At 45.1% G+C, this 19317-nt stretch overlaps 1 protein-coding gene across 1 annotated transcript in view; it reads left to right on the top strand.

Annotated features, from left to right (window-relative positions):
• SPATA16 (spermatogenesis associated 16) overlaps positions 1-19317 on the top strand; it is a 163407-nt gene that overhangs the window by 1001 nt on the left and 143089 nt on the right. Inside the window, exon 2 of the mRNA XM_083442238.1 lies at positions 14383-15004. Coding sequence (XP_083298364.1) covers positions 14411-15004 — 594 coding nt within the window. The 5' untranslated portion in view covers positions 14383-14410. The remainder of the gene's footprint in view (positions 1-14382; positions 15005-19317) is intronic.

Here is a 19317-nt window from a genome sequence, read left to right on the forward strand (position 1 = left end):
ATTCTAACATTCATTAATTTTATAATATTTCTGTAAATAGTCTTTAAATTTCTTCCAATCTTCCTCCACCGTCTCTTCTCCCTGGTCTCTGATTCTGCCAGTCATTTTTGCCAATTCCATATAGTCCATCACCTTCATCTGCCATTCTTCCAGAGTGGGTAGTTCTTGTGTCTTCCAATACTTTGCGATGAGTATTCTTGCTGCTGTTGTAGCATACATAAAGAAAGTTCTGTCCTTCTTTAGCACCAATTGGCCGACCATGCCCAGGAGAAAGGCCTCTGGTTTCTTCGGGAAGGTATATTTAAACACCTTTTTCATTTCATTATAGATCATTTCCCAGAAGGTCTTAATCCTTGGGCAGGTCCACCAAAGGTGAAAGAATGTGCCTTCTGTTTCTTTACATTTCCAACATTTATTATTGGGCAGATGATAGATTTTTGCTAGCTTGACTGGTGTCATGTACCACCTGTATATCATTTTCATAATATTCTCTCTTAAGGCATTACATGCCGTGAATTTCATACCTGTGGTCCATAACTGTTCCCAGTCAGCCATCATTATGTTGTATCCAACATCTTATGCCCATTTTATCATAGCAGATTTGACTGTTTCATCCTGAGTATTCCATTTCAACAGCAAGTTATACATTTTTGACAAGATCTTAGTTTTGGGTTCTAACAGTTCTGTTTCCAATTTTGATTTTTCCACCTGGAAGCCAGTTTTTTTATCTAATTTATATGCCTCCATCCCCTAAATTGATTTTTGAATTTTATTGTTATTCATGTTTTTATACTGTATTTTATGCTGCTTTTATAATTAAGTGTTTTAAATTTGCTGTTAGCTCCCCTGAGCCCAGTTTTTGAACCAGGAAGGGCAGGGTATAAATAAAATTATTATTATTATTATTATTATTATTATTATTATTATTCCACCTACATTAATAGACAAAGAATACAGCTACAAATCCATCTCCCCGCTCTGCCAAGAGCTTTGATTATATACAGAGTGTGTGTGTGTGTGTATCCATAGGTTTCTCTCTGCTAATGTAATAATGTGTAACATATCTAATTATCTAGGCCATAGCTTGCTGGTCTGTTTTTATATTAAGTAATAGCTGGAGAGGAAGGTGATGTAGCTTTCCTCCGACCACCCATCGCCTCTCCCCCAGCCCCCGATAAAAAATGAGAGCTTACATGCCAACAAATTTTAAAATATTGCCGCTGATTGTCATCTTGTTTACAGGAAATTTAGAAAAGCCAATCACATTATAAAATCCCTTTCCAGTAATCTCATCTTGAATTAGAAGAACAAATCTCTCTTGAACGAAGGAATGAAGATATATCTTGTTTTTTTTCCAGAGTAAAAGCTCATCTATAGGGTTTTTTTTAAAAATTATTTTTTCATTGCAGTGGTGGAGGGAGGAAATATCTTTAGGATGTTAATACTTCTAACAGAATGGCTTCCCTGGGCACAGCACAGGAGAAATATATTTTTCAGAGCTCATGCATTTAAAATAATAAAAAATATTATTAAAATCTCTGCCCCACTCTTCCTCCCAAAGGGACCATGGGGAATGGGGCAATGGATGAGAAGTTGTGCAAAATTTCTTGGGTTCATTCCTGGAGTGGCATCTCTAGGTAGGGCTGGGAGAGAAACCCTGGAATGGTGCTACAAGTCAGTGTAGACAACACTGAGCTAGATGGGCCAGTGGTCTGGCTCAGAAGAAGGCAGCTTCCTATGTAGGGAGCGATGGTGGTAAACAACAAAGCCCAAATCACAATCCAAAATGAAGTAAATGAAGTAAGCACATTTAAAAACATGTTGTTGTTGTTTAGTCGTTTAGTCGTGCCCGACTCTTCGTGACCCCATGGACCAGAGCACGACAGGCACTCCTGTCCTCCACTGCCTCCCGCCGTTTGGTCAAACTCATGCTTGTAGCTTCGAGAACACTGTCCAACCATCTCGTCCTCTGTCGTCCCCTTCTCCTTGTGCCCTCCATCTTTCCCAAAATCAGGGTCTTTTCCAGGGAGTTTTCTCTTCTCATGAGGTGGCCAAAGTATTGGAGCCTCAGCTTCAGGATCTGTCCTTCCAGTGAGCACTCAGGGCTGATTTCATTAAGAATGGAGAGGTTTGATCTTCTTGCAGTCCATGGGACTCTCAAGAGTCTCCTCCAGCACCATAATTCAAAAGCATCAATTCTTCAGCGATCAGCCTTGTTTATGGTCCAGTTCTCACTTCCATACATCACTACTGAGAAAACCATAGCTTTAACTATACGGACCTTTGTTGGCAAGGTGATGTCTCTGCTTTTTAAGATGCTGTCCTCGCCACGGCAAGGCAGTGATCCATGAAGGGGTTTAAAAACATGATGGATATCTAAAAACAGCCACCTATCCTCACAGCTAATAATTTCATATATATATTTTTGTACCCATTTCATAGAATGAGGAAGCAGACCGAGAGGGCATATAGCGCTTCAAAAACATTCCCTACATTTAAAACCCCAAACACAGACCTTTATAGAAACCAAAACAACAAGGAGGAAAGTTTAACATAGTTTTCTGAGAAGCTGATGCTTTGGTGATATGCAGATTAATTTAAATTCAATCAATTATCTAATCACTTAATTGGTTAAAAAGCAGGTGATTAATCAACTATAATCATTTAATCAGCTGACAGCACCAACTAATCTTACATGTTGTTGCTGTGTCCTATCAAAGTAAAACATGAGGCTCTCACGATTCTGTTGATGCTGCCAGGTTCCATACTGGGGGCCCTTGGGGAAGGGCTGTGTAGCTCAGTGGTAATGCAACTGCTTTGCATGCAGAAGGTTCCACATACACACAGTAAGCTGCCTTACACTGAGCAAGACCATTGGTCCACCTAGTTCCATATTATCGCCACTGACCACCAGCAGCTCTCCCAGATTTCAGGCAGGAGCCTCTCCCAACCCTACCTGGAAGTGCCATTGGGGATTGAATTTGGGACTTCTGCTTGCAAGGTAGATGCTCTGCTACTGAGCTGTGCCCCTTCCTCCAAGGTCTCAGGTCTCCAGATATGGTGGACCAAATTCCTATCTCAAACCCTGGAAAGCTGCTGTCATTCTGTGTTGACAGTACTGAGCTAGTTTGTCTAAGAGTCTGACTCAGTATAAATCAAATTCCCATGTTGGGGATTAGCCTGGGTTAGGTCTGTCTCTCTCTACAGCCTCCATTAGCCTGGAGTTGTTTTCTCTTCAGGGGAGAACTCATTAGCACATCCTTAGTTCTCTGTGGCTCCCAGAGAAAGGCTCAAAGACCAGCTCTCCAAGATGGTGATTTGCAGTCGAATACGTCTCTCACATGATCTAAAGTTAAACAACATGTGAGAGCTAACAGAGAACATCAACAGTTAATTATCAACCCATATACACTCAGAGAGCTCCTTTTAGCTTCATTATAGCTCAGTGGAATTTCCCAGTGTTGAACCCTCAAATATATACAGGCATATTCCATACAGATAGCCCACCAGACACCAACTCTACTTAAAATTTTAGATCTTCTGCAACAGAGAAACCAGTTCTGTAGCCATCTTGAAGGGTAGTTGTTGAGATGCCACCCCAAGGCCACACATGTTGCAGCTCCTGCTCAGGGTACTCCAAGAGCCTGAGTCACCTTGCCGCGCATTGAAATTCCAGCAGCAGCAGCAGCATCCTGCACCCTTTGAGCCTTGTGGAATTTTCTTGGGAAGGTCATAAAATGAAACATTGCCGCATGCTAACTTAAAGGTTACAAAATCATGGGCTCGAGCAGATGCATTAGTCTGTGACAACGCTGGCATCCTTCCAGCTGTCTACAGGAGATGAAGGGAAGGGCTGGGGAGGAAGAATACTCAAGTGAACATCTGTGGCTGGGGACAAATGCTTTCCTTTAATAAAAAAAAGAGAGAGTCCCTGAAGGCTGCATAAGAGAGCCAAAGACCCATTTAAAGGGCCCAAAGAACCATTTAATCCTTGCATTGTGCACAGCGCCACTGGCCCATACTGTTGCTTACCTTCCCAACAGTAGCATCTCGCTGGATGGAAACCAGGGAAGGCTCGTCCATACAGGGGCACACAATTTCATCCAAGCACATGAAACCACCACTACTTAACATAAAACCTCAAAATGTAGAAGCACCCAGTGTAGCTGGTGCAGACAGTGGCATGCAGTGCAATTTTTCTTTTTCTTTTTTTCTTTTATAAGAATAATTTTTTATTAACCGACCAATCACATCAAATCAAACCAAATTACAGTGGTGCCCCACAAGACGAATGCCTCACAAGACGGAAAACCCGCTAGACGAAAGGGTTTTCCGTTTTTCAAAGCGCTTCGCAGGACGAATTTCTCTATGGGCTTGCTTCGCAAGACGAAAATGTCTTGCGATTCTTGCGATTTTTTTCGCTCCCCACCCCCTTTTTCTAAGGCACTAAGCTGCTAATAGCCTTTTAGCAGCTAATCCCCTAATCCCTTAAACTTTTAATAGCCGCTAATAGCCGCTAAACCGCTAATAGCGCTAATCCGCTAATCCGCTAATAGGGTTGCTTCACAAGACGGAAAAACCGCTAGGCGAAGAGACACGTGGAACGGATTCTTTTCGTCTTGTGAGGCACCACTGTACATAAATTCCAAATTACACAGCCGAATTTTAAATTTTTGTTGGGGGTACCCATATTTCAAGTTCCAAAGGGGATCCAATCAACTTCTTGCTTCTTGCTGCTGTTTTAATGTCCACAAATCTAACCTTATGAAGTTCACAGTACTATCCAGTCCTTTCTTGTTGTTTTTTCACATCTCTTGTTGTTATTTTCATTATTTTCCTTTCTCTTTGTGACCTCTGATAGTCTCCACAAGCTGGTTAGAACAGTTTGTAATCCTGCGTGGATATTATTTTTTTTATCCAGTAGCCATATCCAGACGTTTTCCATATAACATCACTTCCATACATCAAAGCAGTCTTAGCGTCATTAATCTTCACCAATCTGCCTCCTTTCTCAAAACCTTTGAGGAGATTCACCAGGAATGCAGTCTGACAAGTCCGTTCCTCCTCCCAGCTATAAATCCTTTGGTAAGATGGCGACTCCGAATTAATTGCTGCGCCATTCCCAAAAGCTCTTATTGCTTCTCGGTCTCCATAAAGCATACTTTTGGTTAAAGTTTATCTCCACACAGACCTTAATCATCCTGCTTGGGTCAGTTCAACCGACTATTCTAATGAGGAGGGGTTCTTGTAAATCACATAGAAGAAAGTAAAAAAGTTTCCCCCCCCCCCATTCAGTCCCGTTGTCAACATACCCAGCCTTTGGTGTATCTTCATTGTAAAATATTCCTGTTTCTCCATCCCGTCGTCTTCTTTCGCAGAGGTCACTTAAATTAGCAGACTTCACTCCCCTTCTTCACTTGAAATATGTGCATTTGCTTCTTTTGTAATTAATTATTCCAAATTGCTGCAGCTAGTGCGCGATCAGAGACAGCGTCTAGGAGAGCCGATGTCCACACGGGGGCATTCTGCCTAGGGCCCTCACCCCCTTCTTTCGAATTAGGGGGTGATTTATGGGCACAGCAGGCAAGGGTAGTGTTCCCCATTTGCTTGGGGCAACAAGGGAGGATGCCTACTCCCATAACAGCCTCTTAATTACCCCGTGTGGGTCGGAGAGATGGTATTGTCGGCCATCTTCCAATGCGCCCCTAGTGCCCCCCCCTAGTGGCCCCCCATTTTTCATAGGGAAATGGTTAGGGCCAGAGATTAGTGTGAGCATCATGCTTCCCTTCCTAAACTGGGAAGCTTCCCGGGCTTTGGGAAGGAGGCACCAGGCTATAATACTTTAATACTCTAATTTACTGGGAACATTTAGGGGACTAACCTAGTCCCCTAGTCCACTGGGTGCAGAATAGGTGTTATGCAGAAACAGCCTGCAGAGTGGAATTGCAGGGGCTGCAATTCTAGCTTCCGAGCAGGTGGGTGACTGTTGCTTACCTGGAGAGAGAGGGGGGAAGCAGTGGCGAACCGACTGGGAGAGAGACCACTCCTTAACAGTCCTGGTGAGATAACCAACAGTCACCTTTGAGCCTCACTAGCCTGCTTGCAGGTGAATTCTCAAAGTTTGGGGGACTTCTGGCCTTCTGCTTCATGCCACTGGGAAATTCCGGGGCGTCAGCGTACATCTGGCGATTCCAAATGCATGAATGCTTCAGCGCCCTCCCACCAGTTATCACTTAGATTCCTATTAGGCAGCGGAAGCCAGGCAGAAGAATTCCAATGCTACCTTTAAGGCTCACCTGAGCGGAAGCGTCCAGATAAATTGCATTGTGCACAGCGCCCTGGCAGCCTGTGCAGCTAACCTGTCAGAAAATTGCTTAATTCTGTTGGCTGAAGTGTGGAAGGATTATGGGGTGTGACATATGGCCCATCTTTCTTTCTTTCTTTCTTTCTTTCTTTCTTTCTTTCTTTCTTTCTTTCTTTCTTTCGTTGCCCCTCCATTAAGAATGAACCCCTGATCACAGGAACTGGCTTCTTGGCTCTCATGGAAATCATATGTGCCTTTCTTTCCCGAGAAAAGCAAAGCTCTGGTGATGCTTTTCTCAACTTTTTGTTTGTTTGTTTTTTGTTTGGAAGATTTATACCCCGCCCTTCAGTCAAAAAGGCTCCATGAGCACCTTACATACGATCAAAACAAGACAATCCCTACCCTCAGGCTTACTATCTTTTTAATAATAATAATTTTTAAAAAGGGACACAGGTGACGCTGTGGATAAAACCACAGAGCCTAGGACTTGCCGATCAGGTCTGCGGTTCAAATCCCCGCAACGGGGTGAGCTCCCGTTGCTCGGTCCCAGCTCCTGCCAACCTAGCAGTTCGAAAGCACCTCAAAGTGCAAGTAGATAAATAGGTACCACTCCAGCAGGAAGGCAAACAGCGTTTCCGTGTGCTGCTCTGGTTCGCCAGAAGCGGTTTAGTCATGCTGGCCACATGACCTGGAAGCTGTACACTGGCTCCCTCGGCCAGTAAAGTGAGATGAGCGCCACAACCCCAGGAGGTTGGCAGGAGCTGGGACCGAGCAACGGGAGCTCACCCCGTCGTGGGGATTCAAACCGGCAACCTTCTGATCGGCAAGCCCTAGGCTCTGTGGTTTAGACCACATACAATATCCCAATACAGATATAGCAGCATTAAAAAATATATGTTAAATCTTAATAACCAAAATATAACCTAAAATTGGCAAACTCAGCCCTCCAGATGTTTTAAGACTACAACTCCCATCATCCCTGACCACTGGTCCCGTTAGCTAGGGATGATGGGAGTTGTAGACCCAAAACATCTGGAGGGCCAAGTTTGCCTATGCCTGGTCTATATACTGCAAATAAGCATTTTAGGTGACACCGAAAGTCTTCAAAGGAAGCAGGCACCACACTCCAAACATGGATCATCTGCACATCTGCTTATCTCGGGCCTAAAAAGCATGTGACCAAGTGATTTTACCTCTGCCCCACCACGTCCCCCCAGAAAACACATTCTTTAGTGCTAAATCAAAATAAATGTTGATCCATGGAATACCTGATCTAAACTCTGCACTAAACCCTGGGTTTTTCTGGGGGAAAGTGCCAGGGCAAATGGAAGAGTGGATGAACTCACACTGGCAGCAACCATGTACCTGGATACGTACCTGGATGGGGCTGAGGTAGGGAAGGGCAGCAGCAAGGTTGGACCTCCACGTTGCACCAGCAGAGCCAATCCAGCATCCCTGCTGGTCCATCTGTGCAGCCAGACCATCACCCTGCCTTGCCTCAGGCCTGTCATGCTATAGTGAGACCAGAACTAAGTGGACAGCTTCATAGATCTGCTCCACCACCTCAGCCATTGCTGGGCAAATCTATTGGGAAGATGAAACAGTCTGGTGGGCCAATCACAAAAAGAGGGCATCACAGGGTTAGAACAGGTACAGAAAAAGGGTAGAATAATTAAGAGAGTGGGAACTCTGCAGACCAAAAGTTAAAGGTTATGGTGATGATGATGATAATTAATAATAATAATAACAATAATAATAATAATTTATTATTTATACGTCGCCCTTCCAGCTGGGCTTCCCCAGCCACTCTGGGCGGCTCCCAACAAAATATTAAAAATACAATAAAACATCAGACATAAAAAACTTCCCTTCAGGGCTGCCTTCAGGTGTCTTCTAAAAGTCAGATAGTTGTTTATTTCCTTGACATCTGATGGGAGGGCGTTCCACAGGGCAGGCACCACTACCAAGAAAGTCCTCTGCATGGTTCCCTGTAACTTCACTTTTCACAGTGAGGGAACCACCAAAAGGCCCTCATAGCTGGACCTCAGGGTCATATCCAAGATTAGTTATACTAAAACTACTGAAATGGATGGACTTAAGCACCGACCTAAGACTAATGAACTTTGAAGATGCTCGAACTCATAGGGAGAAAGATACTAAGAGGAAGGCACGTTTGGCAAACCCTTACCGTGATCAACTCCCACCCGAAAACCTATGTCCCCACTGTGGAAGGACGTGTCGATCCAGAATTGGCCTCCACAGTCATTTATGGACTCATTGTTAAAACTGTGTTCATGGAAGACAATCTTACTCGGCTACGAGTGATCACCAAAGAAGAAGAAGATATTTGATGCCACTCAGTAGGATTCTGGTGATGCATCTCTTTGTCCCTTGTTACAACACACAAATCAGTGAAGGAAACAATTTATTGGAAGAGTTGCCTAAAGGCAATTAGGCTGTGTTCATGGAAGACAATCTTACTCGGCTATGAGTGATCGCCAAAGAAGAGAAGAAGAAAGAAGGGGCTAATAATAATAATAAGTAGTAGTAGTAGTAGTAGTAATAATAAATTTTATTTATACCCTGCCCTCCCCAGCCAAGGCCGAGCTGAGGGCAGCTAACACCAAATATAAAAACAATTGATTAGAATACAGTGTAAAAAACAAGATTAAAATACCGCAGGTTTTCTGCTGCTCCAGAGAAGTGGACACGGAGCAATGGAACCAAACTACAAGAAAGAAGATTCCACCTAAACATTAGGAAGAACTTCCTGACAGTAAGAGCTATTCGACAGTGGAATTTGCTGCCAAGGAGTGTGGTGGAGTCCCCTTCTTTGGAGGTCTTTAAGCAGAGGCTTGACAACCATATGTCAGGAGTGCTCTGATGGTGGTTCCTGCTTGGCAGGGGGTTGGACTCGATGGCCCTTGTGGTCTCTTCCAACTCTATGATTCTATGATTCTATGATTCTACAACATTAAAACATTAAAATGCAGCCTCATTTCAGTGGAACTCAATCAAAAACTTTTTTGGGGATAAAAACGTCAAGTCTTCACCAAGCCTAACTATCCAGACTGGTCCTACATGGGCCAGAAAAAAGCCAGGGAAGTCCCCAAATAGGAGTTCCAACACAGAAGGAGAAAGAAAAAAAAGAAAGAGGGGGAGGGAATCAAATTGATAAGACTGATGGAAGGTTCAGAAAATGTTAGAAGCCCTCCTGTAGCACAGTGGGTCAGTGGGTCTGGCTGTTGACTGGAAGGTTGGTGGTTCAAGCCCGCCCAGGGACGGCTGTGGGCAGGATTCCTGCATTGTGGGGGGTTGGACTAGATGAACCTTGGGGTCCCTTCCAACTCTACAGTTCTATGATTCTATAACTCAGGACAGATTAAAGGAAGCACCCTGTGGTGGAGAGACAAATTATTCCTGCCCCCAGGGTGCTATTCACCTGGCAGTGCATAGTCTCCAAGGCTGGTAGAGTTATTTTGACCCTGGAGACAAATAATCCCACTCTCTTTCCTCCCTTTCCGCTAAAAATTCAAGAATAATACATCCAAATTTGCTGCCCTTGCCAATCAGCTGCTTGAATCCACCATCTCACTCTGCCTAATGGTAGGGCCAGCCCTGCTTAGTAATAACTTGTATTATGTTACTACTAAATTGAGCACCTAGCTAACACTTGTAAGAGCTGCGTGACAGAATGTACAAAATTCAGAGTGGAGATCAATGTCTGAGTACCAGGGCAATTTTATTTTTTTAAACGGTGGGTCGTTTGGGCTCTGCTTCACATAGCTTCGCGGCTTTGCTGCTAAAATTAACAGTCAAGGCTGCGAGGAGGCGTCCTCTCTCTCTCTCTCTCTCTCACTCACTCAAACAAAAAACACACACCCAGAACTCAATCAATTAAATTGATTGGCAGCAGGAATTAAGGCAAACAAATGTAAGCAGTTCTGGCGATGCAAAAGTAACAGACGAGATCCGTTTCCTCAAGATGTGATGATGGCTGATAGTGTAGGTGCCTTTTTCCAACAACAAAAAAAATAGACCCAAGGCTTTGTCAACCGCTGACTTAGCCCAGACTACTAATAATGGACTACCCAAGGCAGTGGGTGGGCAGGCGAGAGTGGGTGGGAAGAGGTGGGCTGTAGGTACACAGAGGAGGTGGAAGATGAGGCGGCGGCGGCAGCAGCAGGGGTATGTGGTATTTTTATTTCTTTCCTCCAGTAGCAAAATGTCCTGGGCTGGCCCTGATCCTGAGATCGATGGGCCAATGAGTCTGACATGGTGTAGGGCAAAATCCAACATTCACATTTTTTCCACCAGTAAGTGCAGAATTGTTTTTCCCCAAAAAAAGAAAGAGCTTTAGGGGGGAGGAAGTATAAAGGTCATATTATAAAGACTGCGACAGGGTCACTCTTGATAGCCCAATTTTACAGCAAGGCGATCAGAAGTGTCAGTGTGACTTAGCTGCAGGTGCTCTTTTAATGTGACCTGGTCTTTAGCAATAAGAAATGTACTGAAAGCAGAACCACACTTGTGATTGAATGAAATAGCGCGCGCGCACAAAACCGACAGGGCCAGCGTGCCAAATGTAGACTGGACTGAGGGAGGGAAGCTTTATAAAGGACTCTTTTTTCCCCTTTTAGATTTCAACCCCACCCTGCCTCTTCTTCACCCAAGTAAGAGTGGAATGTGCAAGGAGCTAAAATTAGATTGTTTTAAAAGGCAGAAGTGTGACACGGTACCATTTTCTTTCCCTGCCCCGCCCCATTTAAAATGGGTCATTTTTTTTAGTTGGGATTTTTTTCCATTTTAGAAGGGCTGCATGCCTTACTGTTGTGCTTGTCAGTTCTGCGACCTATCCTTGTCCGCACCGACGACAACAAAAAGAGTTAATTCCAAAAAGAAAATACAAAGATCAGGATGCTTGATGGCATCAGCCAAATAAAGGCACTTTAGGGAACACACAAAGTCAATTTGGGAGAAATTGCTCTCTGCAAATACTGTTTGGTAGTCTTCCTTTTCATCCCTGCACTGCTATCTTCATTATGAACCTTTTAGGTTAAAAGGAAGATCCTTTCACTCACTGTTTATGACTAGAATTATGCTTTCAGCCGCAATGCACTTATGAGGAACGCAATTTTTCCAGCACACCTTTCCTGAAAGAATGGGCAGTTGGATCAAAATTGATCAGGAAAATATTTATCGGACCAAAGTAATGATTTGCTAGCAGTCGCTCCGTGAGACTGCCGAGTGATCAGTTTGCCCACACAAATTGCGCTCGGAAAACTCTAAATGCTCAAACTGCACAATTGGGCCAGTGACTTAGGGGCATAACTCCTCCTTTTCTTTCACATGGGGGTGGCACGACTGTGTCTTTCCCCACATCTACTACCAATGAAACTTAAGCATGCCCATAATTATTTTGGTACCAGAGTTGGACACCCAGACACTTGCTTTTTGTAGAGGGGAGAGGCGCAAAGAGTTTCTCTGTGAGCAAGCACGGTGCCAGCTGAGGCAAGTGGGTTTTGTTCCATTAAAGAGGGTGGCTGATGGGGACAGGTGGTGTGGGAATGTTAAGGAAGGTAGGGAAGGATATATTGAATAAGTAAGTGATGTAGCAGAGCAAATTCCCCTCAATATAGCTGGAAGCTAGTTTGCAGATTCATTTGAATCTCTTAGTTAGGAATATTTCCTGTTGTCCCCTTTAATCCCTCTTAAAAGAATAAAGACACAAGAGTCTTTCTGAGTAAAGTTTACTCACATTTCAGTTCACAATATGAAAGCTTGTTAGTTGCATAAACAAACAGTGTGAGTTGATCTCATATGGAGACTGAACTCACATGCTGCTGGCTGAGAGCCAGCAGACAGCAAAATGGCATTAAGACAACAAAATGGCTGCAGGAGAGCAGCATGGCAGCAAAAGAACAGCAAGCAAGACAAGAGGAAAAACAAGAAGACTGCAAGTGAGAAAATGGCTGCATGACTCGGCTATTTTAAGGAGTCAGCCAGAGCCACGCCCATCTCCCAGGTAACATGCAGGGGGAAGATGCTCCAGACCAGTGGAACAGGAAGTTACACTGACTGGATGCCTCCTTGCCTGTGCCACTCTAGGGAAATAAGGAATGTTGCTTTTGACTGCACCAATGGATTACATCCCACAGGTGGGTCGTGCATGCCCTCTTTTCCTGCTTCTTTTGTACTGGACTCCCCCTACCCCACAGCAGCCATTTTGCGACAGACGTCCAGGGTACACCCCAAAAATTCCAAATGTGGCCACTAGCCCCAGAAGGCTGACGAAACCTGGGCAACACCCAGCCAGAATGAAGCACTCTTATGAGTCCTATTGATGTCCATGGGAAACTTACATACCTGCAAAAAAAATAAATCCCACCCATTGAAACCAATGGGGCTTCTAGGTATTTTAGCCAGGCCGTGCCCTGCATTAGACAGGAGTGAAAGATCAATGTTGCCTCTTTTTTAGCTCAGCCACACTGTGAGTTAGGTGTCTGTTATTCCCCTCACGGAGGCTGTGAACTGATCACCTTTTCTCATTTTACCTTGGAGCCCTCCATATAATCATAGCATTGGAAGGGACCCTGAGGATTGTCTATTCCAACCCCCTGCAATACAGGAATGAATATGCAGCCGTCCCATGTGGGGATCAAACCTGCAACCTTGGTGTGATCAGCACCATGCTCTCACCGACTGAGCTATCCAGGCTACTGAGCCATCACCCCTGACCACTGGACATGCTTCTTGAATCTGATTAGAAGAAACCACATTGGCTAGCCCTGTCTTAGCTGTTAGATTACACTGAGGAGATTTCACCCCTCCCATACCCAAGAATCTCCTGAGCAGTCTGCTGATTCTGCAGAGAGGAGGAGGCGTGTTCTTATATCTACTTATTCTGCTCCAGCACCACATCAGAGAGAGAGAGTCGGTCAGTGAGTGAGTCAGTCAGTGAGAGAGTCAGTGAGTGAGTCAGTCAGGGAGAGAAAAAGACTGTTATCTCTGTGTAGATAAGGTCGCTGCAGAGAGCAGCTGTAAGACTCAGTGCAGTCCAGCATCTCCATTTGTATATAGTTTGTATAGTACAGTAGCTGTTAGTGAATAAAAGAAGATATTCTTCAGCGCTGTCGTCCGAGTGATTTATGCTCTGCTGTACTCTGCTGTACAACGACTGTCTTCTTGTTGGAGTGATTCGCGGTGCTCACAGCTCTGAGTTATGAGTCCACGGCACTTGGACCTGTTCCTGTGAGGAAGGTGGTCTCTGGAAGTGCTATCCAGCTCGCCTAGCCCAGTCGGGGCTGAGGTGGATGAGTCCAGTTGGTGACACTGGCTCAAGGGCGATGCTGACATACACTCCCCTTCTCATGCCATCCTGGTAATATTTGAAAAGGAGATTGAAGAGGGTGCATCAAACGCCACCATTACTTCACTGCCCACCTTTCTCTTTCTCTCTCTATGTATCCCGCCCTTTCTCCTGGAGCCTCATAACAGCATAAAATGGGGTTAGTGTATTTTCTCCCTGCAACAACCTGGTGAGGTAGGTTGTTATTTACCTATAGCATTTCATTTATGAATGGCTTCCCACGAAGGACCTTGAGGGCAGGCTGAAAGGTCACACAGCAAGCTACGTCGGGTTTGAAACCACTTCTCCTCATTGCAAGTCCAAAAAGCCACTTATTTCACCCCCCTGAAAACCTCATCCCTTGGCCGGCGTGTGAACTGTAAGCCAACAGGGTTCCAAAAGGAAGAGTCTTGGCAGAGCCCAGGAGTGGGTAGGTCAGTACTGAAACAGAAGTCAAAATACCATTTTTGCAATACGTGTTAAATAACAGCTATGGAGGCAACTCGGCTTATTTTCAATGGAGGGTATAATTCCAAAGTCTTTCAAAAGAAAGAGGAGGGAGGGGGGAACTCTGCTCTTTGCTAACCACAGCTGATTGTTGACTTCAAATGGTGCCAGCTGTGGGCAAATTGAATAAAACATTTGCTCTGCATCCTTTATTTGCGAAGCTCAGAACTGTAAACTTTCCCACCTCTTCTGCCTTCTCCCTCCCCCCTCGAACCACCCTCAGGAGTTGGAGTCTAGCTTTTCTGTGAGTCATGGAGCCGGCAAACAGCACGCGCTTTGAGAACATCGCAAGCGAAATGTGCCGAAAGGAGGAGCTGAGAGGAACGGCGTACCTGCTGAATGACGTTCCGGAAGCTTTGCAAGAGGTTAGAAGTACCTCGGGGGCAGCGGTTGTGGAAAACGTGCTGGAGAAGCTGAAAGCCGGGAAGAGCAATGTCAGGGAAAAACAAGGTCACGATCTGGACAGGTTGGTCCTGAAAAGAAAGTCGGAAAGCAACGATAAGCCAGGCGTGAGGAAGGAACAACGCTTGATGGAGCCAGAGAACCAGGCCATCCCTGTGCTACTGCCCCACATCCCCCTAAAAAGCCTGATGGAGGTTGAAATGAAGTTGGTGTACACAGATGAGGAAGACGTCACCTATGAGTTTCTGGCAGCTCAAGTGGCCCCAACCAACACTCAGGCCAAATGCCCAGGGTCTGCAAATGTAGATTCCCCAAGGCTGCCTGGCATGAGCAGGCAACCCCAGATGGACAAGTGGCTTCAGGTGTCCTTGAAGGATGCCAGCACTTGCTACAGGCAGAAGAAGTATGCTGTGGCAGCGGGACAGTTCAGAACAGCCCTCGAGGTAGGTAGGGGCCCCGAGGGGAGTTGGGTGAGGTAATGGGGAGAGTGCAAGCGTTAGGTAGCCATGACAAGGGCACTTGGAGGAATGGTGGTCACCAAAGCCCTGACTTAGCTTCACCAGAATCCTTAAGGGCACCCTAGATCAGGGATTCCCAATCTTGGGTCTCTGGTTGTTTGGGGACTACAGTTCCCATCATCCCTGACAATTAGCTAGGGAGGATTGGAGTTGTAGTCCAACTACATCTGGAAACCCAAGTTTGGTGAACCCTGCCCTAGATTATGGTGCAAAGGAGAAGCTCCTTTTCAGAGAGTCATTCATGGAGAACGTGGATGGGGAACGTCAGGCCCAGGGCTCAAATGCAGGCCTCAGACCACAAACACTCACAGAGGAAACACCTTCCTTTGGAATGGCGGGAATGTGTCCTTGGAAGGTGATAGTGGCTCTAGCTTGCCTGGAAGAAGGATCAGTGTGTGAAGAAATCACTGCCTTTTGTATACCATCTATTTCAGTAGGCTTTCCCTTGCGCATAAGATTCACCACACCGCTCTGTTTTATTATTTATAGATATTTAATCGAACGTTTTATCAATCGATTCTCTGTTTTTATTCATGTATTCCTTTGCATGCTTGGTTATAATGCAGTACATGGATTTTTCTTTTCATTCATTCATTTCACTTATTAAACTTCTACGCCGCTTTGAGTCGCAAAGCGGCACACGTACAATAAATAATAACACAGTACTTCACAAGTGCAGCATAAATCATTTAAAATGGTCAACAAATCATCCGCAAAACAACCACTTTCTATAACCCTACTAACACAGCAACTTAGAAAACAGATTAAGCAGGACAGCCACAAGAAAAGTCTTATTATTTAAAAAATCACAAATCATTACAGCACTCGGTGCTTTTTCTCTTAAAAAGAATGTTTAGGGGTACTCTCATGTTCCTACTCATATTGAAATACTGCCCCTCAGTGAGGCCAAACTTAGATTCACAAAATGTTTAGGGGTATGCATACCCCACCCCACCCCCCAGAAAAGCACTGTCAGCATTCATAATCCACAAAGCAATATTAACAACATTAACAACCAAAGAACCAAAGACAAGTTAAGCACTGCTGAATCCACACACTGCCTCCCCAACCCCATGACTCAGAGTCCTCCACTCAGTTCATCAAAAGACACATTCACATAATGACTGTCGAACATTCCTTCTGAAAGCTCCTGGGACTCTGAAGGGTGGAGGGTGGAGCGAAGCAGGTGGAACAAGCCCTTGCCTGGTGGCCAGCAGAGAGTCCCATTCCCCCCACTTTTTCATTTTCCTAACGTTCTTGTGGGCTTTTATGCAGACCGCTTAGGGATTTCGTATATTAAGTGGTATATAAATACTGGGATCATTGTTACTGTAATTAATAATAATAATAATAATAATAATAATAATAATAATAATTCATTATTTATACCCTGCCCACCTGGCTGGGTTTCCCCAGCCACTCTGGGCAGTTCCCAACAGAATATATATATATATATATATATACACACACACAGAGAGAGAGAGAGAGAGAGAGAGAGAGAGGTACCTCAGGTTAAGAACTTAATTTGTTCTGGAGGTCTGTTCTTAACCTGAAACTGTTCTTAACCTGAGGTAACACTTTAGCTAATGGGGCCTCCCGCTGCCGCCGCGCCGCCAGCACGTGATTTCTGTTCTCATCGTGAAGCAGTTCTTAACCTGAGGTACTATTTCTGGGTTAGCCTGGAACCTGAAGCGCCAGTAACTGGAGGTACCACTGTACGTGTGTGTGTGTGTGTGTATGCAACAAAACATCAAACATTAAAAACTTCCCTAAACAGGGCTGCCTTCAGATGTCTTTTAAAAGTCAGATAGTTGTTTGCTTCCTTGACATCTGATGGGAGGGCGTTCCACAGGGTGCCTGGTTCCCTGTAACCTCACTTCTCGGAGTGAAGGAACCGCCAGAAGGCCCACAGCACTGGACTTCAGCGTCTGGGCAGAATGATGGGGGTGGAGACGCTCCTTCAGGTATACAGGACCAAGGCCGTTTAGGGCTTTAAAGGTCAGCACCAACACTTTGAATTGTGCTCGGAAACGTGCTGGGAACCAATGTAGGTCTTTCATGACCAGTCTTAATATGGTCTCTGTTAAGTTGTGGGTGAACATATCAGACGACACAGCGATTCTTCAAACAGCTCTTGTTTATTCACAGGCCAGCACAGAACTGAACTGAAGGGTTCAGTCAGCCTGCTTATATAGAGCTCCAGTACAACGTAACTGTAACAATTTTCTAAAACTATCCAATCACTGAACGTCACTTTCGATCCCTTATTTGTATAACTATCTACAGTATCCCCCTGCTGGCCCAGGCTGAGAGCTTCAGTACATAACAGTCTCGGTGGCCGCTCTCTGTCACCAGTACCTAGCTGAGCCTTGAAACTTCCTGGCATCTAGTACAACTGTCCAGCAGGCTTTTTCATCTCTTCCAAGCTTGCGAGCCTAGCATTCCACCTTTGCCCAAAATGACTGCCACAGAACCCCTTGGGATGTAACCCCACAGCTCAGCGTAGGAGAGAGAAAACGATAGCATCTGCTGGAGGGACCACCACAGAAGTGGAGCGTTTACACCTACCAGGTGCGCGCTGACGGGAAGCCGCGGCTACTGGCATTTACAGGAAAGCCATCGTAATGTTCTGCCCTGATTTCTTTGGTGCTGCCAATCTGATCTAATTATATTGGAAATCCCTTCTATCGTAGCGCTGTAACTCCCGCTGTGCTGTGGCTCATAATAATCACATAATGGGCCAGGATTTAGGCATAATCAGATTTTCGCTTCCCTGTCATGTTTCCATAACGCTGCTATAAAACTGACATAAGCGGCCAAAAGTGGAGAAAAGAAAACAGAAAAGCAGACCCATTATTTAAGCATCTTTATCAGATGGGTGTGTGACAGCTCTGAACCCCCCACCCTACCCTGCCACACACACACACACCAAACATATATCTATAGTAGAAAATAAGAGAAATTGGATTACCACTGCTGGGAACTGTTTGCTCATGTGCAGCTTCAGCCATAATGATGGCACCAAGATCTCTTAATCATCAGCGGGTGGCTAGTTAAAGTTGCAGAGATGTTGAAGCTGGAGGCTGCATCAAAAGAAGGGTCACCGAGAGGATGTGCACTGATGGAAATGTCACTGTGCAGTTGTCCCCTCTGTTTAATAATAATAATAATAATAATAATAATAATAATAATAATAATTTATTATTTGTACCCCGCCCATCTGGCTGGGTTTCCCCAGCCACTCTGAGCGGCTTCCACAAAGACCAAAAATACACTAATATGTCATACATTAAAAACTTCCCTGAACAGGGCTGCCTTAAGATGTCTTCTGAATGTCAGGGAGTTGTTTATCTCTTTGACATCTGATGGGAGGGCATTCCACAGGCCAGGCGCCACTACCGAAAAGGCCCTCGCTTTGCTTCTCACAATGAGGGAACCGCCAGAAGGCCCTCGGCGCTGGACCTCAGCGTCCAGGCAGAACGATGGGGGTGGAGACGCTCCTTCAGGTATACTGGGCCAAGGCCGTTTCAACACACACACACCCCAGTCCATTTACCCGGAAATTAGGGCACACATTCAGGTCTGGATAGGAGCATGGGAAGCCACCTTGTACCAAGTCAGACCTTCTGCGTTCAAAGCAGATACTCTGCCACTGAACCACATCCCACAAAAATAGTAGCATCTTGACTTCACAGGGACCAGCCAGTTTCCTATGGAAGGCCTATAAGGAGGACCTGAGTGCAGCAAAGCTCCCCGTGCTTCTTCTTCCCAGCAACGGGTATTCAGAGGCATTTTCGTCTGGAGGAGGATTCAGTTCACCTGCTGTCTGAAGGGACACAGCCCAGACAGGACAGGATGGTTAGCTGGTTGTTTTTTAAATCCTGCTTTTTATCCTTCCTTTCGGATGGCTCCTGAGTTAATAAGTTGCTTTTTTTATCCGGCTTTTCAATTACAGTGGTACCTCGGTTTAAGAACAGTCCTGTTTAAGAACAATTCGATTACAAACTCCTCAAAACCGGAAATAGTGTCCTGGTTTGCGAACTTTACCTCAGTCTAAGAACGGAATCTGAATGGTGGAAGAGCACCAGCGGCGGGAGGCCTCATTAGGGAAAGCGCACCTCAGTTTAAGAACAGTTTCGGTTTAGGAATGGACTTCCGGAATGTATTAAGTTCATAACCGAGGTACCACTGTACCGAAACGGCTCGCATCAATAAGGGCGAGAGGGAGGCCCTGATAA

The sequence above is a fragment of the Podarcis tiliguerta genome, assembly GCF_965153285.1.
Source record: "Podarcis tiliguerta genome assembly, chromosome: 5".
Classification (NCBI taxonomy): domain Eukaryota; kingdom Metazoa; phylum Chordata; class Lepidosauria; order Squamata; family Lacertidae; genus Podarcis; species Podarcis tiliguerta.